The following is a 22930-nucleotide window of genomic DNA, read 5'->3' on the forward strand; positions in this document are numbered from 1 at the left end:
TTAAACCTCAATAGGAAAAAAAGGTAACATTTTGGCTTCCAACTAACCAACAATTCATTATCGATGATAAAACTGAACTATCTTTTCTTAATTTAAATGTATCTAAAACATACATGGAGATGGAAGTAGGGAAATGACAAAGGAATTTGATTAAGTGAAATAATGGCATTATCTTAGTGGTAAGTATAGTATACCATTCTCACTCTTGAAATGTGATTTTTTTTTTAAGGTTTTATTTATTTATTTGACAGAGAGCACAAGCAGGGGGAGAGAGGGCGGGCATATGAGAGAGTGAGCAGGAGAAAGAGGCTCCCTGTTGAGCAGAGAGCCCGATGTGGGCCTCGATCCCAGGACCCCAGGATCATGACCTGAGCCAAAGGCAGATGCTTAACTGACTGAGCCACCCAAGTGCCCCTTGAAATGGGATTTAATCATGTGGGTGCCATAGTTTTTGGAAATCTGATAATAGAGGATAGAATACTGTTATTATTCTATAAAGAACAAGGTGGATTAAGATCCTTTATCTACCTATTTTTAAAATACTACAGGAAACCCAATCGACACAATTCCAAAACACAGATCTTCATTATCTAATGTTTTTAATGTTTTGATATTCTTTCAAATACTGACTTCAGCCCTTGATTAATCCTCATATTGCTACTTTAAAACAAGTGTGTTTTAATGCATATTTGCATTCCCCCATCCTATACCATTTATTTTTTTAAGTGTTGATTGGTTTAACATTTAATGTTATTTTAAAAGCCTGGTTAGTTTCAGAAAGCAGAAGTGAGAATGTCTGTGCTATGTGAGATTATTGTATAAGGCTTTTTCTTATTAAGATGATTAACCGGATGGCCCAGTACAGTTCCTGCAAGAGAAGAGTACAGAGCCAGCTAGTTAAGCCCAAATGTAAAGGTCAATAATAGCATTTTCAAGAGCTTAGCTGAAATACTGCAAAGAACGCTGTGTGTACTTAGATTCCATTTACATTCTGGAGGAGGTAGATTTAAAAAGCAAAAATAAGATAATTAGGGTACTAACAACCCTGGAATTTTTACAATCCTTAAATATAAATTAATGGACCTAAAATTTGTATTAAGAATCTCAATTTGAGTTTAATTAATTAAAATACTTCCTTTATATTATCTTTGAAACTTCCGTTATTTTAAATTCATACAGCTCTACTTCCTCCTCTAGTCCACTGTCTCACCTTGACGCACGATGTGCTGTTTTCTCACAGATCTTGTTATTTCTACATGAGCACCTATTTGGTGTGGCTCATTTCTCTGGGGGTCCCCCGAGGCCTGGGTTGTGGAGTGTTCCCAGAACACTTTGCATTTGCATCTTCTAGGCACCTCAAGGGTAAAAATGACTGGAGGACTGACTTTTAGATTAATTTCTTAGTTAATGGGAGATCTCTAACAGGCAGGTGGTTCAAATTCTGTTTTTCAAAGTTCATGAGACACAGGCCTGAGGTTTCAAACTTTTAAACCAAAAAGCCAAAGCCCAAGAACTTTCAGTCCTGCTTCCCTGTCTCTGTGCTAATGGATGAATTTTCTTCTTGTTCATCCTTTTTTTTTTTTTTTTTTTTTTTTTTTAAAGATTTTATTTATTTGTCAGAGAGAGCGAGCGAGAGCGAGCACAGGCAGACAGAGTGGAAGGCAGAGTCAGACGGAGAAGCAGGCTCCCTGTGGAGCAAGGAGCCCGATATGGGACTCGATCCCAGGACGCTGGGATCATGACCTGAGCCGAAGGCAGCTGCTTAACCAACTGAGCCACCCAGGCGTCCCCTTCTTGTTCATCCTTTACTGAAAATGCAAAATGGTCTCTTTTCCAAATCTTCACTTTATTTTGGCTTAAAGCTTAGCCTCTAGTCCCATAAAGGGATTAAAAGTTATGTCCCTTATCAGTTCTGATAATGACCCCTAAAAGACTTCTCTACCTCACCCTCTGATTTTCTATCCTCTTCACATCTCTGCAACTGGGATTTGCCTTTTATTTCTCCTGAATTCAGCTATGCACTTAAATTTTTGTTATAGTTAATATTTTACCGAACATTTCTAGATAATTTGTAACAAAAGATTTTTCAGGTTATCTTGCCTGCTACTTAGCTAAAACCAGAAATTAACAATCAGTTTCTTAAAGTTCTTTTACAATTAGCAATTAGAACATTCTGAATCTCATTTAAACATCTCTGCCAACCTGAACAGTCTAACTATAATTAGTACTTACTAACCATTTTCATGTACACTTAGAAACTTATTTTGTGTGTGTGTGTGTTTTTAAATCCCACTTCTTAATTTATTTTCCTGGGTAAGTATTTTATAACTTGGAAGATTTCTTTGAATGAAATTTTCAACAAGGTAACAACAGAAAGTAGTACTAAATCTAAGTCACTGCTTTACAATCTGGATGGAAAGGAGGCTCCTATACTGAATTACAGTTCCTCTAGCTACCCATTAAAATGCCAATTATACACAAATGTTATTAAATGATGAATGCTACATTATCTACAGTGGGAATCACAAACTAAAAAAAATTCTCAGGTACAAAAATAATAAAGATTTTATTTTGGGGAAAAAAACAACAAAACCCCAAAGTCTATTCTGATAAAAGCTACTATGAAATTAAAACAGTGCATTTTTAAAACATTTTGAAATTAGGCAGTTAATAGGAATTTTTGAAAGTAATGTTCCAGATCCAAATCTTTAAAAAGAGAAGGAGAAAAAAAAGTCTTAGCCCCAAACTTCAAGCATGGATCATTGGCAGGCAGAAGGGTCATCTTATTTCTTTCATGTCTACTCAAGGTCCTGCCCAAATCACTACCTGTCAGTCCCGAGGGCTTAGCATAAATAGGCCTATTCGTTATGCCCTAAACATGCCTTAATATTGACATACTTTTTTCTGTGAACTTCATAACTGCAATCAACAAGTTTTTATCATGTGGTTCCAAATATTTCACACATCAAAAGAGAACAAATGTAATACACTCAATGATAAGGACGTGGGTGTGTGGAGCAGAGGGGAGCACCCTCAGGAAAATATGGATGTACTCTAGTATACCAATGAGGCAGAATGTGTCCCATGCTTTGTTACAAGTAAAGGAGGAAAGGACCAGAAAAGGATGCATGTGCTTGCACTATGCTGAGTTGTGCTACAATTCAGAAATAGACTATGTAAGAAAGAGCTAGATGGAGATGAAAACAGATGATACTAGTGGAAAACATCTAAGTTGAAAATGAATTCCGTGTGGTGGGGCTAAGGAGTGAGATTCTGGCACTGGACATACAGATTTACAATATTACCAACTCAAAGTGTATGATTTGGGCCTGTAATTTGGGCCAGACACATGGCAGGAGTGGGGGAAGGAGAATCACACTAGGGGTATACTTTGAGTATAACATCTATATGAATTTACTCTAGGCAAATGAGGTATTACCTAAGTCCATTGGCTGAGATCACAATTTGACCATTTTTATAAGCAGTAAGAAAACATCTCCATTAAAGCTTTCTGAAGTGCAGTAAACACAATCACTGATGTTTTAAAGTGGCAAACCATCCTAGATACTTAGTAGGACACAAGTCTCATTGGTAAGCTTTTTATCAAAAGTTGGAAGGTTACATTATACCTCATGGTAAACACTTTTAAGTTTAAGAAAAAGTGTAAATTATGGGTGTGCACACATACACACACACACACAGACACACACAATGCAGAGCCATGGAACCTTAAACATCAGTGTTTCTGGTAGAACCAAGAGAACCAAGTTGAGTACTGGTGCACAGATTCCATTACAGATTTCACCGGTGGTGGAAAAACAAAGATAAAAGTAAAACAAGACTGAACTAAGGATTAATAGGTATGTTCATCTGAATTCTTGTAGAATTCCTCTTCAAAAAGAGAGAAAATATGGTATCTAAAATTAAAACAATCCACAGAAGAAAAAGTGTCACCTCATTAAATGGGCCCTAAAAATCACAAGGTGAAGGTTCTATCAGTCCAACTTACACACAAAATTGTACTCCTGAGACTACTTGCTGAATTTTAGAATTAATGACCAGTTTTATGACAATCTTAAGAATGCATACAAATTATGTCAAGCAGAGCTGAGTTAAATTACTAAGACAAGTGAAATTTCCTGATCTCTAATCAAATCTATCTTGTGGGTGACAAATCCCTCAGAGAAACACTTAATGGATTTATTTTTTCACTTGCTCAGCTCTTTCTTCCAAATGCCACTTGAATACCGGATATTATTTTCTTGCCTTGGCCTACTGAAGTGACACTTAATCAATAAAATAATTACTGAAAGCAGCCTTGAGACTCAACAAGTCTAACCACATGAAACGTTTATATCTGGACAAACAGTTTGCTCAGGGAGTCTAGTGCAGACAGATTGTGTTAATGTGTCATACTTCAACTTCCACTTTTTAAAGCTTCAAAAGCTTCCTGTGTACAATAACCAGTTGAGGAACAGGAAAAATAAAAGTACTTAATAATCTCTATCAGCTTACGACTGTGACAGATAGTACTGCTTGTCTCCCTCGAGCTATCCCCAGCCTCCATCCTTGCTAACACAACTGTGACTGCCGGATCAGGAAGCACTGGTATTCTGTAGGCCCCTCCGGAATCCCAGGGAGGCATGAGTTGCTTAATCGAAGCAGTCCTCAAGGGGTGGGCCTGCACAAGCATCATCAGAAAACCAGGGAACTTCTTAGAAATTATATTCCTGGGTCCCACTCGCAGCCTCCTGGGCCAGAACCTTGGAGAGGGGACGAGCAATCTGTGTTTTGTCAAACCCTTCAGATGCTCCTGATGCACGCTAACGTCTGACAGCTCTGGTCTAAACCAGTCGCTGCATTTCTGTTCCCTCTGCCAACTGCTGGATTAGGCTGGGTCACTGTGTGACCAATGAGCCTGGAAGAAGTCTCTCGGGAAGCTTCCAGAATGCTTTACTTGTTCATGTACAGAGAGGAGTGAGAGGAAACAAACCACCCCTTCTATTTTTGGATCAGATACTGCTGTCTCTTCACATGATGCCCAGAAGTGTAGCAGCAATCTTGTAACCAGTAGGTGATAATCCCAAATTCCACACCAGTAAGCCAAGCATGAGCGTGGGGGAAAAACTGAAGAGCCTGGCTCCTTGGGGACCTTGAGGACCAGCTCAATGAACCCCAGAAATACCCACATTCCAGAGTCCTTGTTAAGTAATATATTTTTAAAAACTCTGTATGTGTAAAATACTTTTAGTTGGCCTTCTGTTAGCTTGCAATCCTGACTGGAATAGCTTTCTTTTTTTGAGGTAAGCCCTAAAATAGTATAAACAATATAATGTCACTTTTATATAATCTTCTATGTATTACAGATAATTATATAATAATGCCATAATGTCTTTTTATAGTCTACATTTATATTTATTGTTTTTATTTATAATAAATTCTTATAAAATAAAATTCATTATGATATTCTGTATTTTAATTTGAAGCATTTTTGAAAGGAATTTACGACTTTACTAAGTGAAAGTACAGAAACCATTTAGAATGGCATTACTGAAATTATATTCTGGTTTTGGTTCTACTAACTAGTTTGTGGGAAAAGTAACCAAGCAGATTTAGGCCTTGATTTTCTAGCCGACAGAAGGAAAGAGATTAAATCATTGGCACAATCTTGTCTATAAAGAATTACACTCCGCATTTACTCTTTCAGGGATCCTGAAAGGCCTATGTAACAGAAGTTCCTCTTCCATTAAAGATCTCATCAATACAGATTTTTATGGCGACAAGACTTAAGCTCTGCAGTTCCTCAACTGGTTATTGTACACAGGAATACTTCCAGAAGAGGATGACTAATTAGAGCCGCCAAGCTGAAAGGCTGCAAGCTTGGTGCTTAGGGTTTGTTCCTGCCAACTCCCAATTATTTAGACTAGGAGAAGCATGGTATTCTGTGGGTAAACACTCTTAATCCTAGGCCTCAAATTCACTTGCTGACTTAACTGCCCTCCCATGCAAAAGCACAAAGCCAAAGCCAAGAAACACAAGCCAAAGCACAGAAGGCCAGACAACTGACTGGTATTTCTACCTTCTACTGGACTCCCACTAGATTCATGCATAACAAAGAGGCGAGGTGGGTTACAGAGCAGCAGAAGTTCACCAAGGGCAATGACTTAAAAAAACCTTTAGCCACAGAGAATTAAAAGCGACTTACAGTAATGATTTGATTGAAAAAGAAAAGATGTCCTCATACTCTCACTTCAACTGGTGTTGAAGGAACAGGGAAACCCCTATCTGATGAACTAACACATACAGAGCATTTTTAATGTAATATATTTTAAGGCAACTTTACTTAAAGCATTAGGTATTTAAAAGCTTTATAATGGACAAAGAAGATAGCAACAACTTCCTTGAATCAGAGAGCCTCTCCCAGAAGGGAAATGCTGCAGCATTATTACTAAAACAAGGGCCACCGTACACCTAGTAACATCTGTGCCAACATAACCACAAGAGGCGGACAATGAGATCTCAAGACAATATAAAGCTTTTCTCCGTAAATGAACCAGAAATATCAACACAGGTAAACACTTTTACAATAAACTGACAATTTAACCAGGCTCGTTTATTATCACCAAACTTCATTCCCTTCATTATTATAATACTAAAACCAATGCCCAAGCTGCAGAACTCTGAGGCAAAAGACCAGGTGCACAACTGACATGCAGTGAGTTTATTTTTTCTTGTGCCAGGATTCTCCTCAAAAAAAGGATCTGAAGGGGCGCCTGGGTGGCTCAGTGGGTTAAAGCCTTTGCCTTCGGCTCAGGTCATGATCTCAGGGTCCTGGGATGGAGCCCCGCATCGAGCTCTCTGCTCAGCAGGGAGCCTGCTTCCTCCTCTCTCTCTGCCTGCCTCTCTGCCTACCTCTCTGCCTACCTGTGATCTCTGTCTAACAAATAAATAAATAAAATCTTTAAAAAAAAAAAAGGATCTGAAGTTGAAATGGGGTGAATGGGCAGGACAGACTACATGAATGAATGGGGAAGAGGTGCCAAGGATACACAGTATCTCCACCCCTACTGACCTGCTTAGTTGCTGGATTTTGTGATACGCTTTAATTTAGAGATCAGTTTAAGTATTAGTTTAAGTGGGATAACTGGTCTGTTTACAACGGTAAGAGGGGAATTCTAAAAGAATACCTACTTTACAATAGAACAAGAGAGCCTAAAGAGTTCACTAGCAGGTCAACAGTGCAGGTGGGTTACCTGCCTATGAGTTCTTTAGCTGAAGAGTAACTAGCAAAGAAAGGAAAATAGCAATGCCACTTCTAGAAATATATTCTAGGAAAAAAAATTAGGAACATGCAAGAAAATTTAGCTCAGGGATATTCACTGTAGGACTCTATAAAAACAGAAGGCTGGGGGCGCCTGGGTGGCTCAGTGGGTTAAGCCGCTGCCTTCGGCTCAGGTCATGATCTCGGGGTCCTGGGATCGAGTCCCGCATCGGGCTCTCTCTGCTCAGCAGGGAGCCTGCTTCCTCCTCTCTCTCTCTCTGCCTCTCTGCCCACTTGTGATTTCTCTCTGTCAAATAAATAAATAAAATCTTTAAAAAAAAACCAAACAAACAGAAGGCTGATCAAACAAATCATGTTGCAGGTGTCCAGTGGAATACCATTAAAGTAATTTTAAATAGTGACACACATAAGTATTTAAAGACACGTTAAGATGTCAGCTATACACTGAAAGCTACGAAGCAATACGAACTACATGATCCCATTTTTGTGTTAAAATGTCAGAATACAGTTAGAGACCGGTATACCTATATTATACATATGTGCAGAAAGAATTCCGGAAGTACATAAAACCAACTATGGTGAGATCATGGGTCCTTCCACATTTCCTGTTTTTATTTAGCTCAAGTTCCTAATTTTATTTTTCTATGATAAGCATATGCTGATTTTATAATGAAAAAAAATTGCCAAAATATTTAATGGACAGATAGAAATATTTACACATATTCATTGTAGAGCATTTACTATCAAAGGAAAAGAAAGATTTGCTTTAATAGATGTTATTATATGGAACTGTTATTGTGTTGTTGGTTTTTTAAAGATTTTATTTATTTATTTGAAAGAGAGAGAGAGAGACACAGAGTGAGAGGAGGGTTTAGGGGCAGAGGGAGAGGGAGAAGCAGACTTCCCACTGGGCAGGGAGCTGGACATGAGGCTCAATCCCAGGATGTGAGATCACAACCTGAGCCAAAGTCAGATGATTTGACCGACTAAACCACCCAGGCAACCCGGAACTGTTGTTTTTAACAGTACTAGAAGCAATGGGATTTTGCCTTCAGCAAAACTCTCTTAAGTACAGAAACTACTGACATGGGAGATCAAGAGACATACTTACGGCTGAGTGAAGTCACGAGTGATGAAGTCAGAACTCTTGAACAACAGAAAGATGTCGCTGAGGGTTTTACATTTCAGAGAACTGTTCATTGCTATCCAGTATGCATCCTAAATAATAATGATAAAGCACACTCAACTTAGCATATATTCCATGTCAGTTGCTATGAATGAGGTCAGGCCAATATACAAAACTGATAATGCATATTACATTTAAAGAAAAAATTCAGGTGAGACATTTTAACTATACTGTCCAGTGTCAAATCATACTTCTTAATGGCCAAGAGCAGGGCTACTGCATGCTACATGCGGGGTTAGGAACACTGAGCTGGTAAGGTCCTTACCTTCCCACTCAGGCCCAAGCACTTCCCTGCGTTTGTCTTACTGATGATGAAAAAGGGGGGAAGAAGTATCAGAAGTGCTGACACTTCAGCTAAAAGATCAAAGGGTAAAGAAAGAGTCTGACTGGCTACTCTCTAAGAAAAAGGAGATCCCTTCTTGCTTCTGGGCAGTGAGAGCTGGGACACCTGAAGTACGAGGACTAAAGCAGTTCAGACCCCTGTTTACCAAGTCAGGGAGAGAGGAGATGAGATACTCTGCACCATCACAGCTTTCAATGGTGAATGTCTCATACATATGAACCAAAAAAAGTAAGAATAGCAGGCATAAGGCTTAGCAAAACATTCCTAAAAATGACAGAATTAAGTCATTTATTAAACATACTTCTCCCATAGATCAGACACAGGGCAGTATCTAATTTCGAGAAAACTGCAAAAAAAATATCTAATTATCCACACACGAAAGACAGCAGTGGCACATAGTAGGCACACAAAATGTAAAATATAAATGAATAAATGAACAACTTCAAACCACAAATAATCTGTCATTCTTAAGTGGAAACCCTCAGCCCAGTTCAGCAGTAAGAAATGATTCAAGTTACTGCTCATATAAAACTAAAAATGAGATTGAATAACTTCTTTATAATAAACTCTTTATAATTTCTCCCAGTGAAAAAGATGATGAACTTCTGGTTGAGAATGGAACACTGACCAGAGATTTAATTCCACTGAAATAACGGTAGATGCACAGGAAACCATGAACTCCAGGGAAAATAGAAGGGTGAACAAGAACACAAAATCATCTTATAAAGATGCGCAGAGAACAAGAACACTGAATGATCCTACCTATCAGATGTGCACAGAGTCTGCGTTACCAGAACATCAGAGAAACTGCGTACCAGAACATCAGAGTCACTAATCAATACATGACAGTACTCAGCTGAGGAGAGTGGAATATAAAGTAGCAAGAATGGGAGAAGAGAGAGCAGAACCTTCTCGTTCCTGAGTGGGCAGCAATAATGAATACTGACAGCTAAAATAGTAAAGGAAAACAACAAAAGAAAGCATTCAAATACTGACAGCCATTGCCTCTGAGGAATAAGAAATGGCAAAGCAAAAGAAGTGTCAGGATCTGCTGGTTTGGGGAGCAAGAGTCCAGATCTTTTAAAAATTTAAGTGATATACATGCATAACTAATTTTAACCAGTAAAAATAAAGGCTAGATTAGGTACAATTTGTCATTCATTTTAGAATAAGAAAAAAAGGCACACGGGATGATTTTTGAAAATGCAGGTAAATCTTTGAGTCTTTAAATAAACTTTGCCGCCGTAGTTGTTTTCTACTGGTTTAGAAAAAAGACCAAATTTTTCCACAGACCTTGATGTAAAAACAACTTGTCAATGCATGTCATAACGATAAAATACAATTTAAGAAAATGTCAGCTGAATTCTCTAAGGCCCTATGTCTAGGTCCTGTGACTTTTTAATTTTCATTATTTTTCAACAGAGAAAAATTTCTCTGTTACACTGGATAGCTAAAGTTTTGAAAGGGAAAGAGAATGACCTTCCTCGGGTTCTAGTATGATCAGCAACATAAGAGGTTGCAACTGTCTTCTGGCAAACTATATAGTATTTTACAGACTCAGGAACGTGGAAAATCAGGAAAGTAAGAGGGGAAAAATAAAAATAAATACCACAGTGTTTTCCCTAGAATTAGAAATAAAATTAGACCCTCTGTGGGAATATAAAAAGAAATGAATAGCAAAACAAAGAATATTCAAACAGCTGAGAGATTTACTGATGTGTTCCTACCCTTGGGGCACTCCAGTTAAGCTTAGGAAATACACTGCCCCCCAGGGAATTGATAGCTTCTTGAACTTTCGTGGTAAACTCGGGAAATTCCGGTGCCTACAGAGAGAAAGGAGAAATCATTTGGGCAGGTTGATAACAGCACAATAAATACAGAATACAAGATCAAAATCTTAAGGTTAAACAATTAGGCATGTTAAAAATAAGTTAGAATACAAACTACTATCAGAATTTCTCAACTGAGCTAAATAAAATCAATGATCAAATATTTACCAGAAAAGCAAAAAAAAGAGTGCCCAAATGGTACTTTCCAAAAAACAATCAAAACCCAGAAAGCTTAAAAGACAGATGTCACGAGGCACCTGGGAATGTGAGGAAGGACTGAATGGTTCTCTTAACATCTACAGAATTAACAGTTATTAAGTGGAGAGACAGATGGAATGTCATCTGTACCAATACTCCAACACTCCGAAATAACACCTCACATTTAAAGGGCCAGAAACCTTTCCATCTAGAGGAAAAGATTCTTGGGCATATCCCCAAAAGCCTTCATGAGAATGAGAAATAAATGATATGCTTAACTGTATTTAAACGCTGCTATTTCCAGACAAGTTTTAATATAAACAAAACTCAAAAATAGGACTGTAGTGCAGTTAAAATGTTCTTTCCTTTTTGGTTGATTTTAAAATGCAGTTTATATAAGCAAGTAACCAAAACGTCCTGAGTGTCATTTCAACCAGGAAATCAAGAGAAACAGTATGAAGAAACACTCTTCTGTGAGCCTTATACAAAGGGGACTATGAAACACGGAAGTGGGGTCTGCAGGGCACAGAATACAAAAACATTAACAGGTTTGCCAGCCACATTATCCCTTTATATCTGCCGCCCCCTACTGGGCAACTGCATATTCTGAAAAAGTCCAGTAATGAGTTCTGTAGAAGAACTTAATTAATACACACTGCTTCTGTTAACCCCCCTGATCTAATCCAGCTACGACAGAAAGAAAACTGTGTTAAGAGTCTAGGAAACATAGCAAAAAATGTCAGTTTAAAATAATAGGTGATGTATCCCTCAAACTAGAAACCAGCTTTAAGCAGTAGGCTAGTGAGTAAAGGGAGAGATCACAGCCAACTGGATCCCCTTCTTCTCTCCTACAAATGTCTATTCTCTCCAGACAGTCTGGCAGCATCTTTAGTATCTGCAACCGTGTCGTCTTCCTTGTGACATCTTTAGCTTAGACACAGGAAATCAAATAGCTGCCATTCAGAGAGGCTTTCAAAATGAGTACATCCTGAGTCTTTTATCTACCATTTGCCTCTCCCCATGAGAAGGAATTACCATGTATGTTGAGCTAATAATTTCCTTACGACTGGCTGAAGTTGCTGATGTGGCTCAGTTACTAGGGTTCTCTCCATAAAAACACATATCTAAAATCTGCATTAGCGGGGCGCCTGGGTGGCTCAGTGGGTTAAGCCTCTGCCTTCGGCTCAGGTCATGATCCCAGTGTCCTGGGATCAAGCTCTATATTGGGCTCCTTGCTTGGCAGGAAGCTTGCTTCTCCCTCTCCCACTCCCCTTACTTGTATTCCCTCTCTCGCTGTGTCTCTCTCTGTCAAATAAATAAATAAAAATCTTAAAAAATAATAAATAAATAAATAAAATCTTAAAAAATAATAAAATAAAATCTGCATTAGCAACATTTTCAATGAATAGTGTAGTTATACAAATTTTACAACATGAAGGATTCAACTTTCAAAGACAAAACAATTTTCCTAACCCATAAAATTTCCCATTGCTTTATATTTTATGTATTATGAGAGGTGACAGATTCCCTCAAATCCTCAAATTACTCAACTTCAGGAAATCCTGCTATAAGGATCCTAAAACAAACTTAAATTATAAAGTTTACATATTATGGAGAAAAAATGTGTGCTTCAGTGGAAGACCTATGTATTATCTTCCTACAGCACACCCTCTGGATGATTGGATTCTAGCTAGGTCTATGAGCTGTTTTACAACTTGACACCTTCGTTAAGTGATAACAATGAGAAGTATTTCTATGGACATAAAAATTCTACCCTGCTTGATAGAGAGCCAAGTGTCTCCCCCAACTCCCCAACCCTTGAGAGGCAAAAACCAATTCTGCCTTATTTACATATTCATTTCAATATTTCTGATCTATAAATGTGTCTGTCCATTGCATTCCCTTTGGAGAAGGGTTTTTAAGGTTCCCTTAAAACATCTGTTTAGATCCCCCATGAGTTAAATAAAAACTTCAACATGTGTTAAAGATTTTTATATTAGTATGGGAGTCATGAGTCTAGCTCTTTGAAAATTATCTTTCAACAGATTAACTAATAGAATTCTTTTAAGCTCATAGCTCAAAGAGTTGATTTTAAATATGCAATACACCTCAGTTTTCCAGGAAAAGGTTCCTGCTGTGATTGACAAAAATCCACATTTTTCATCGTATCTGGGGACTCTCTGTAATCCAAACTCCATCTTTCCAACTATACCTACCATACCCATTCAGAAAGGGTATTTCTTCTTCTTTTTTTTAATCACGAAATTTTTAAAATATCTCATAGATATATAAATATATAAAAATATAAAAATACACACACACATATATATATATACACATACATCTGTGTTCATGGGTTCATACATTCAACAATTTGGTATACTTAACCTAGACCTTTAAATTTCTTAAGGGGACAAGGTTACAATGCAAATGAAGCTCCTAGGGCACCTGGGTGGCTCAGTTGGTTAGGGGACTGCCTTCAGCTCGGGTCATGATCCTGGAGTCCCACGATCGAGTCCCACATCAGGCTTCCTGCTCCAAGGGGAGTCTGCTTCTCCCTCTGACCCTCCCCCTTCTCATGCTCACTCTCTGCTCGCACTCTCTCTCTCTCATTCTCTCCTCTCAAATAAATAAAATCTTTAAAAAACAAACAAACAAAAACAAATGAAGCTCCTTACTTGCTCACTCTCCTCCCTAATCTTCACCCTTCTCCTCCCCACAGGCAACCAGCATTACAGACTTGGACATATTCTTCTAGAGTCATGATTTATACTGAATGATAATATGTGCCTCTCCATAAAAAATTTAATACAACTGCTGTCATTGATACGTATACTTTTAGCAAACTGCTCTTGCTTTTGAGATTTACCCACCTCAACGGAGTTTTCCCATTTTTTTAAATGTATATTTATTTATTTATTTATTTGACAGACAGAGATCACAAGTAGGCAGAGAGGCAGGCACAGAGAGGGAAGCAGGCTCCCTGCTGAGCAGAGAGCCGGATGCGGGGCTCAATCCCAGGACCCTGAGACCATGACCTGAGCCAAAGGCAGAGGCTTAACCCACTGAGCCACCCAGGCGCCCCAGTTTTCCCATTTTTAATTCAGTGTTTCTGTATCTAGATTAACGGACTCTTACCATTTATCAATACCTTATATTTTCCTCCTTGGGTCCTGGCCCAGATTCCCTCTACTAAGAATGTTCCGCCGTGAATATTCTCCCGCTCAACAACAGCTAGTTCCACCCAGCAAAACCCAAATCATTTAGTAACTTTTTATTTTGAAATAATTTCAGAAAGCATTAAAAGAAGACTAGCAAGAATTTCCATATACACTTCAGCCAGTCTTTTACTCTGTTTGTTTTATTGTTCCCCATCCAAACCTCTCTCTCTTACAGGTCTATGCGGATGTGTGCATTTACTTATATATACACACATATAAATAACAAAATTTCTTCTTATATTCTTTAAGTAAGTACAAGTCATCCTGCCCTTTTACCACCAAATACTTTAGTATGTTTCCTAAAAGAGCAGGAATATTCTTTCACAGAACCTAGCAAAATGATCAAAATCAGGGAGCTAACACTGATAGAATACCATTATCTTATTTACAGATCTTATTCAAAATGTGCCCATTTTCCCAATAATGTCCCTTATAGCAAAAGAAAAAATTTCCTTTTTTTTTTTTTTAAAGATTTTTATTAATTTATTTGACAGATAGAGATCACAAGCAGGCAGAGAGAAAGGCAGAGAGAGAGGGGGAAGCAGGCTCCCCACTGAGCAGAGAGCCCAATGCGGGGCTGGATCCCAGGACCCTGAGATCATGACCTGAGCCAAAGACAGAGGCTTAACCCACTGAGCCACCCAGGCGCCCCAAGAAAACATTTCTTTCTGACCAAGGACCCACTCCAGAATCACACCACTGCATTTAGCTGTCATGTCTTCTCGATCTTTAATCTGTAATAGTCCTTCTTTCAGTTGTCCTTTATCTTTCAGGACCCTGATATTTCTGAAGAGTACTGGCAATTATTCTATATAATTTCCAAAGAGCTGCGTTTGCGGGAGGTTTCCTCATGATTTAATTTAGGTTATCCACATTTGGCAGGTGGTGTGTCCTTCTTAGTGCATCATACATATCAAGAGGTACACAATGCAGGTCTGCGCCATCACTGACAAGGTTAACTATGATCATTCAGCTACCAGGTCTGCCCACTATAAAGTCACTATTTTCCTCTTTATAATTAACAAGTAATTTTGGTGGAAATATCTTGAGAGTATTAAAGTATCCTCTTTCTCATCTAATATTCACCCTCTAGTTTTAACATCTACTCCATCAAGTATTACTGTGAAGATTGCCAAATGATGGTTTCTGATTCTGTAATTCTTTCTGCATTTGTGAGCTGGTGCCTTTTCTACTATAAAGAGCTTTCCCTTCTGCTCCCATTTATTTAATACAATCATTTAATTGTCAGTATGGGATCACAAATCACCGATCTTAGCAAACGGTTATACTCCACTAATATCCCTGTTCTGACAATTGGCTATTTGGCTAAGAGAACCCCATTCAAGCTGACATGTCTGCCTTATTCTTACTTTCTGACACAGTCACAAGTTCATCTTCTCTCTCCTACCCTCAGTCTAAACTTTCTCCAAAGGGCTTCGACTCATTTCAGTGGAGAGGGTATCTGGAAACCAAGATCAGGGCACTAGGTATGCTCACCATACCTGCCACCATGATGTCACCACATCACTGCTTCCAGTCCTTAGTGAATAGAGTTTGGTACATATACACATGTAAATTATTAATTTCCCTATCTAGCCATCTATTAGAAAGCATGAGCTGGGGGCACCTGGGTGGCTCAGCAGGTTAAGCCTCTGCCTTTGGCTCAGGTTATGATCTCAGGGTTCTGGGATCAAGCCCCGCATCGAGCCCCGCATCACGCTCTCTGCTCAGCAGGGAGCCTACTTCCTCCTCTCTCTCTGCCTGCCTCTCTGCCTGCTTGTGATCTCTATCTGTCAAATAAATAAATAAAATCTTTAAAAAAAAAAAAAAAGAAAGAAAGAAAGCATGAGCTGGCACTGACAATCCTCACCACTTTTAGGGTCTAGTTCAAATACTATGTTTCCCTTTCCCCATTTCTAGATGACCTCAGTTCCAATTGTTACCCTCTGTGTTCCAACAGCACTTCACCATCTACCCCCAAACTGAGGCATCTTTCCCTGCAGGTTTATAAACTCACTACTGGCAGGAATCAAACCAAATTCATCTTTGTTCAAAACCCACTACAGTGCCCTAAATATAAGAGATCACAAATATGCATGTTTAACTGAACAGGATTTTCAGACACGCAGAGCAACTGTAAAATAAGGCACTGAAACTTTCTCTTTCTGCATATGTTGGCATGCTTTTCATACCTAAGAAAATATACTGGTTTAGGCATCTCCACTTACTTTTCTTGTACTGTGAATACCAGTTCTCTTCCATTAAAATAAATAGAAGTATCTTATTTAGTGCTGTATTAGACTATAACTTTCCCTAAAACTAGTTTCCCTTGTGCTTGGTACATATATCTGCAGGAAATTATATAAAAACCTTTCTCTTTTATCTCAAGTTATAATAAGTTTCATTTATCTACTATATTTTTAGAAATACATGTTTTACCATACTCATTCCTTTAAAAAGTATTTCTATTAAAAATATATTTCAAGTTGAATTAGACAATAGCATTCTTAGCATCAAAGACCATAATATACTCAATCAACTTCTACATTTTTATGATATTGGTTAAAGCCACACACTTCTTTGCTCTCCTTTGAAAGAAACTATAATTTTTATGCCATTTAAATATACTTAAATAAGTGACTATAGATTTTACTTTAATTCAGGTTCCACAGATCTGGGAATCTCAAAACTCAATGTTAGGTTTAATTACTTCTTTCAGAGCTCAACAGAAACAAGTCAAGGCACCAACTACGCACTTAAAATACTTCCTTTGAAATCAAAGGGAAAGAAGGGCAGGCCATATTTGCCTATAAACAATGATTCAAGTTACTTTTCAAAGTAATCTATCAAAACCAACAGAGAAACATACATCTGAAATAGTGAGTAAAAGAGATTGAGAGAGATGTGAACTGAAACCCTGAAGCATCCTAAGCAATAGTGTGAGGCTGTCCCCACACTGGCATGGCTCTGCTCTTACCGTAAGCGTAGCGGTGTTCTCATCATCCGACCACTGCACGAAGAGGACAGAAACAAAATATTAAATGTGGTTAGTATACTGGGCTTCCAAAAAGCAATGCTCCATATAAAACTGATACATAAATACAAGAACACCTCTTTCTGAAGACAAACTACATGTCAAAGTGAGGTTTTTGTATAATTTCTCACTTTACCAAATGTATGCTAAGATGTAAATATCAGAACCATACCAGGGCTCATTTAAATGACAAGAGTCTATAGAATGGATTTTATTTTTTGAACAAACCTGTATTTCTTCTGCCTCATCATCACTGTCTGGTTGAGAATGTGTTGGTGGATCTTCCCTACAAGAACATAAAACAAAAATTAAGCAAGAAAAATGCTTCAGTACCATGTGTAGTCATCATTTCATAAGGGGAAAAAACATAAAGAAAGATAGCCTCAGAATTAGAGGATGTTAGGAAAATTTCATTTTTTAGGGGCACCTGGGTGGCTCAGTCGGTCAAGTGTCTGCCTTTAGCTCAGTCATGATCTTGGGGTCCTGGGATCAAGCCCAGTATCAGGCTCCTGGGACAGAGTCCCACGCCAGGCTCCCTGCTCAGCAGGAAGGCTGCTTCTCCCTCTCCCTCTGCCCCTTCACCCCACTCATGCTCTGTCTCTCTCTCTCTCAAATAAATAAACACAATCTTAAAAAAAAAAAAGTTCATTTTTTGAGACAGAAACTAATAAAAGCTGATATAAAATTAAAGAGTACGCTTCCGATAAGAGAAGAAACACTTTTTGCCCTCTTCTCAGAAATCACTAGAACCAAGGAAGAGAAAACCTTTAACTTCGGCTCTGAGGACACGAGCAGTCATCTACAACTCTGAATCCCGACATATGAGGAAGTGCCACCACAGACAAGGAAGATCAAGTGAGATGAAGGAGCCAAAAGGAATCATCCAGAGAGCTGTTCTACCGAAGAGCTGGAATACCCCCAGGTAGCAAAATCAGGAATCTTTCGCTTATATTGTGATAACGCAGTGTGTGGGCTGGTGTCAACAATTACCCTGGATCGGGACAGGCACAACAGAAAGGTGTGGGGGAGACAGAGAGAGAAAGACTCAGACATGCTATCTTTGAAGAAGCCTGTGAGAAAAGCACATGTTGGAAAGGACCAGCGAACAGCCAATCTTCATTGCCTAGGGAGGAAGCAAAGGCTGAAAACAGAGTATTTCCTCTCTAAACAATAAACCACAAATAATTGGCCCGTAAAGAACTCACGACATCAATGAAAACAATAATAATCAGAACAGGAACCAGCACAGGATCTATACCAAGAAACTTCAAAGAGGGAAAGGGAGGGTTCTGGATGACCATGGGCAGTTCTCTATCCTATGCCCCCTCTTGAAACTCCACTAAAATGGGTAGGGAAAATCCTAAGGGGAAAAAAAGGACCAAAAAGGAGACAACTGCAGAAAAGAGACAGCAAAAAAAGTTTAGGAAACAGAAAGCCAATGAGGAGGATAACCCAGTGAGCAACAGGCAGGACATACCACAGATGATGGAGACGAAGCTCTGGGCTACCAACAGGTGACCTGTGCCCACAGCAGAGGCAGTCCGCACACAGCCCTCCTCACCTTGCATACCCTAACAACTAATCCTTCTCCATGAGCCAAAGAGGCTAAGGACTCAGGTCCATAATACCCCAGAAGAAAATGAGGGTGAAATGCTATAGTATGATGAGAAGCCATGTGAAAGTCACACTGACAGAGGCCACCAGTCCCCTTCCTCCCACCCTGCTCCCAGAACACACACAGATTGCAAGACTTTTCTCTGTAGAAACTAAACCACTTCAGAGGACAGACCTACAGATAAGAGTCATCTGGAAAACTTCCATCAGTACCTGCTGATTGCTGGCAATCTTAGTCAGCAAGCCTCACCTGGGTACAGAGTGAATGAGTAGGAGTTTGAGGTGTATGTCCAATAGGAATCAAGGCCTAGAATCATACAAAACTAAAGAAAGGATCCAAGATGAAAAATAGTATTTTTAAAAGGAGAGAGAAAAGGTAATATATAAGAAACAGACATTAAAGGGACCAGGTGAAAAGTATTTTGAAAAATCATTAATAAAAAGATAAAAGAAGACATTGCATCCATGAGAGAAAAACAGGAAGCTGTAAGAAAGGAACAAAGGAGAGGTGCCTAGGTGGCTTAGTCAGTTAAGCATCTGACTTTTTTTTTTTTTTTTTTTTTTAAGATTTCATTTATTCATGAGAGACAGAGAGAGAGAGGCAGAGGCAGAGGGAGAAGCGGGCTTGACTCTGTCCCAGGACTCCCGGGATCATGGCCTGAGCTGAAGGCAGAGACTTAACCATCTGAGCTACAAAGGCACCCTAAGTATCTGACTCTTGATCTCAGCTGAGGTCTCGATCTCAGGGCCATGAGTTCAAGCCCCACCTTGGGCTGCCTGCTGGGCAGAGAATCTACTTTAAAAAATAAATAAATATATTTTTTTTTTCCAAATAAAGGAAAAAAAGGAACAGAGGACAGTATTAAACCTGAAGAAATGAAAACATGGCAGCTGCTATTTAAAAATTCAAGAGGGGAGACCTGGGGGGCTCGGTAGGTTAAGAATCTGACTTGGGCTCAGGTCATGATCCCAGGGTCCTGGGATCAAGCCCCATGTCAGGCTCCCTGCTTAGTGGGGAGCCTGCTTCTTCCTCTCCCATTCCCCATGCTTGTGCTCACTTGTGCTCTGTCAATAAATTTTTTCTTAAAAATAAAAAAATTTTGGGGGGCACCTGGGTGGCTCAGTGCGTTAAGCCACTGTCTTCGGCTCAGGTCATGATCTCAGGGTCCTGGGATCGAGTCCCACATCAGGCTCTCTGCTCAGCAGGGAGCCTGCTTCCTCCTCTCTCTCTGCCTGCCTCTCGGTCTACTTGTGATCTCTCTCTGTCAAATAAATAAATAAAATCTTTTAAAAAAATAAATTTTTTAAATTTAATAAAATGGGGGCGTCTGTGTAGCTTAGTCAGTTAAGCATCTGTCTTCAGCTCAGGGTCCTGGGATTGAGCCCTGCATCAAGCTCCCTGCTCAGCGAGGAGCCTGCTTCTCTCTCTCCCTCTGCCTGCTGCTCTCCTTGCTTGTGCTCTCTCTCTCTCTCTGTCAGAAAAATACTATCTTTAAAAAAAAAATTTTTTTTCAACAGAATGAATGGCAAAATGAAGGAAATTTCCCAGAAAGAACCAAGAAGACAGATAACAGAGAAAGAATGATACAATTCAGAGATTCCAACAAGCTTCAGTATCTAAATAATAGGAGTTCGAGAAAAAGAAACCAGAAAATATGAGAAAATTGCCAAAGATAGAGTATTTTTTAAATGTTCCCAAACTGAAAAATACATCTCTAGAAGGGAAGAGCTCACCAAGTACACAGCACAGTGAATGCGGGGTGGGGTAAGACTCAGGCGACTTGCAAAGGCTACCACAATAATTCTTCCCATCTAGTCTGACACACTCCTCTATGGGGTGACTTTGCCACTCTTCCCATCAAAAAGTGGCATTTATGTCCCCCATTCCTTTCATTTAAACTGGCTTCAAGACTCACTGTGAACAACAAAATGTAGCCAACTGACACCATGTAATTCTAGGTGTCAGAAGCCTTTACAGCCTCTGCTCTCCTGTTTGGAATGCTTCCACCAACTATGTGAAGATGCTAGGGTAGTCTTCTGAGATGAGAGACCACATGGAAAGAGAGGCCCAGTATCAATGGCCAGACATGGGAATGCGGCCACCCTAAAAGCACCCAAGTATTCAGCAGAACCACCAAATGACAACAACATGATCTTAGCAAGACCAAGAGAAGACTCACCCGGTGTCAAGAAGTGTAGGGGTTCTGAGATTTCACCCTACTTGCAAGCTAACAGGCTAGCTCATCACAGTTTCTTGGACTCTGGCAGAAGACCTAAGACGCCTAGGTCAGAAACAAAGGACTCTCTGACCTACAGCACAGCATCAAGCATGAGCTTCATCTATCCATCAGATTCTACTGGCCCCTCTGTCCCAGGGGAGGTCAAAGAGTGGCCCAGGTTTGCCTCACAACTGAGGAACCTTGAATTTAGGGAACCTCATCTTTTATAATGGGCTGCAGGTGAACCTGTTCGGTCTGGGACCCAAGGGCAGACACTTGTCTTTACCTGTACTAGACAGTAAATAAACCTGCTCTCTGCTAGGGAGGGAGCCACTACCTCTACCTTCCAAGCTGTTTGCTATATAAACATCCTAGAAAGGATAGTCAAGAACAAAAGCTTTAGTGCCTCTGCGTGCAAGACAAGCAATAACTGAGATGCGAGAATGGTCTCTCAACACCCACCTGAGCAATCACGGACAAACAAAATGTTTATTGTTCTAAGTCAGCATGTTTGGGCCATTCAGAGGACTATCACGAAATATAAGAACATGAAAGAGGAATTCTTAAAAACATTCATAAAGAAAACTGGGTCACAATAAAGGAAGACAAATCAAAGTGACAAAGGACCTCACAGCATTCTAGAAGACAGTAGACCATACCTTCAAAATCACAAGGTAAATTTTCTGCCTAGAATCCCATACTAAGCCAATTCATGCTCCCACCCCACCGCCTGGAAAATCTATAGTAGAATAAAAAATTTTTTCAGGTATGGAAAGACTCAGAAGTGTTTCCTCCTATGCACTGCAGAGCACGAGAGTCAATAAAACAAGTAACTCAAGAGACCCAAAAATGTGATATCCAAGGAAGAGAAAATCCAACACAAAATAGTAAAGTATCAGGATGACAACTGTATACCAGACCTGAAGAGCTACCAGGCGGAACAGGACAACGGGGGATTGCTAAAGTGAAATATCCAGGAAAGGAAAATGGAAGTGATCCATTTAGAAGTGTCCATGAGTATTTAGAGAAATAGCTAACAGGCTATGACCTGTCTCCTGAACAGTTACTAGGTATTAGTGAGAGACACATGGAAAACAAAGCACATTTAAAGAGCATGGTTATTAGGAAAGAAAAGGTAATCACAGTACAGTGTGGCTCAGCAGCCTCAATAATGTGGTATATTGTAAATAATGACTCTCACTTAACCAAAAACTGTAATGAACGTAGAGAAGGCACAATAAAACTAAATCTTCAAACACTGTAATACAAAATCAAGAAATAATATCTAAGGTGGATCTAATATCAAGAAATAGTGAAGTATATTGCTAATAAATGCAAAGCTACCAACAGTGGTTCCCTTCGAATTTGTTGAGGGTATATTACATGGTAAACAATACAGTAGCAATCACTGGAAAGACATACCCTCCTTTATAAATCAAGAAATTGACACACTGGCTTGTCAATCATTCAATCAATCTGGTTTAACATGTATCAATCAGTTCCATAGATTTTCTTTTTTTAAAGTAATCTCTGCACCCAATGTGAAGCCTGAACTCACAACCCCAAGATCAAGAGTCACATGCTCTACTGGCTGACCCAGCCAGGCACCCCAGTTCCTGAACTTTTACCAACCCTTCACAATCCTAAAGAACTGACTTGCCAGATCCATGAAGCTAAGAACCAGATGCTATAGTACAGTGATAACGCTAACACACTGTCACTAGTGAAACCCGGCCCAAGGAGCCAGACTTTCTCTTACCTCTTTTTAAATACCACACATTTTTAAATACATTATCTTTAATAAGGTTTATTTAACCTTACAATACAAAAGGTACTCAATGAACTTGAAAATGTATTTCGCCGCTCTAAAACATCACTTTGTTAGTATAATGAAATACATTTTAAAAAATCATTATTTATGGAGCGCCTGGGTGGCTCAGTGGGTTAAGCCTCTGCCTTCGGCTCAGGTTATGATCTCGGGGTCCTAGATCAAGCTGTGCATCG

At 39.2% G+C, this 22930-nt stretch overlaps 1 protein-coding gene across 2 annotated transcripts in view; it reads right to left on the minus strand.

Moving 5' to 3' along the window:
- Nucleotides 1–22930, minus strand: part of CDC123 (cell division cycle 123) — a 55682-nt gene that overhangs the window by 19774 nt on the left and 12978 nt on the right. Inside the window, exons 3-6 of one of the 2 annotated variants that reach the window (XM_059184148.1) lie at nucleotides 17322–17379; nucleotides 17037–17069; nucleotides 10539–10634; nucleotides 8394–8500 (exon numbers count right to left, since the gene is read on the minus strand). In XM_059184148.1, the coding sequence (XP_059040131.1) occupies nucleotides 8394–8500; nucleotides 10539–10634; nucleotides 17037–17069; nucleotides 17322–17379 (294 nt within the window). The remainder of the gene's footprint in view (nucleotides 1–8393; nucleotides 8501–10538; nucleotides 10635–17036; nucleotides 17070–17321; nucleotides 17380–22930) is intronic. The other variant, XM_059184149.1, reaches the window with a different exon arrangement.

Source organism: Mustela lutreola, chromosome 8 (assembly GCF_030435805.1).
Source record: "Mustela lutreola isolate mMusLut2 chromosome 8, mMusLut2.pri, whole genome shotgun sequence".
Lineage (NCBI taxonomy): Eukaryota > Metazoa > Chordata > Mammalia > Carnivora > Mustelidae > Mustela > Mustela lutreola.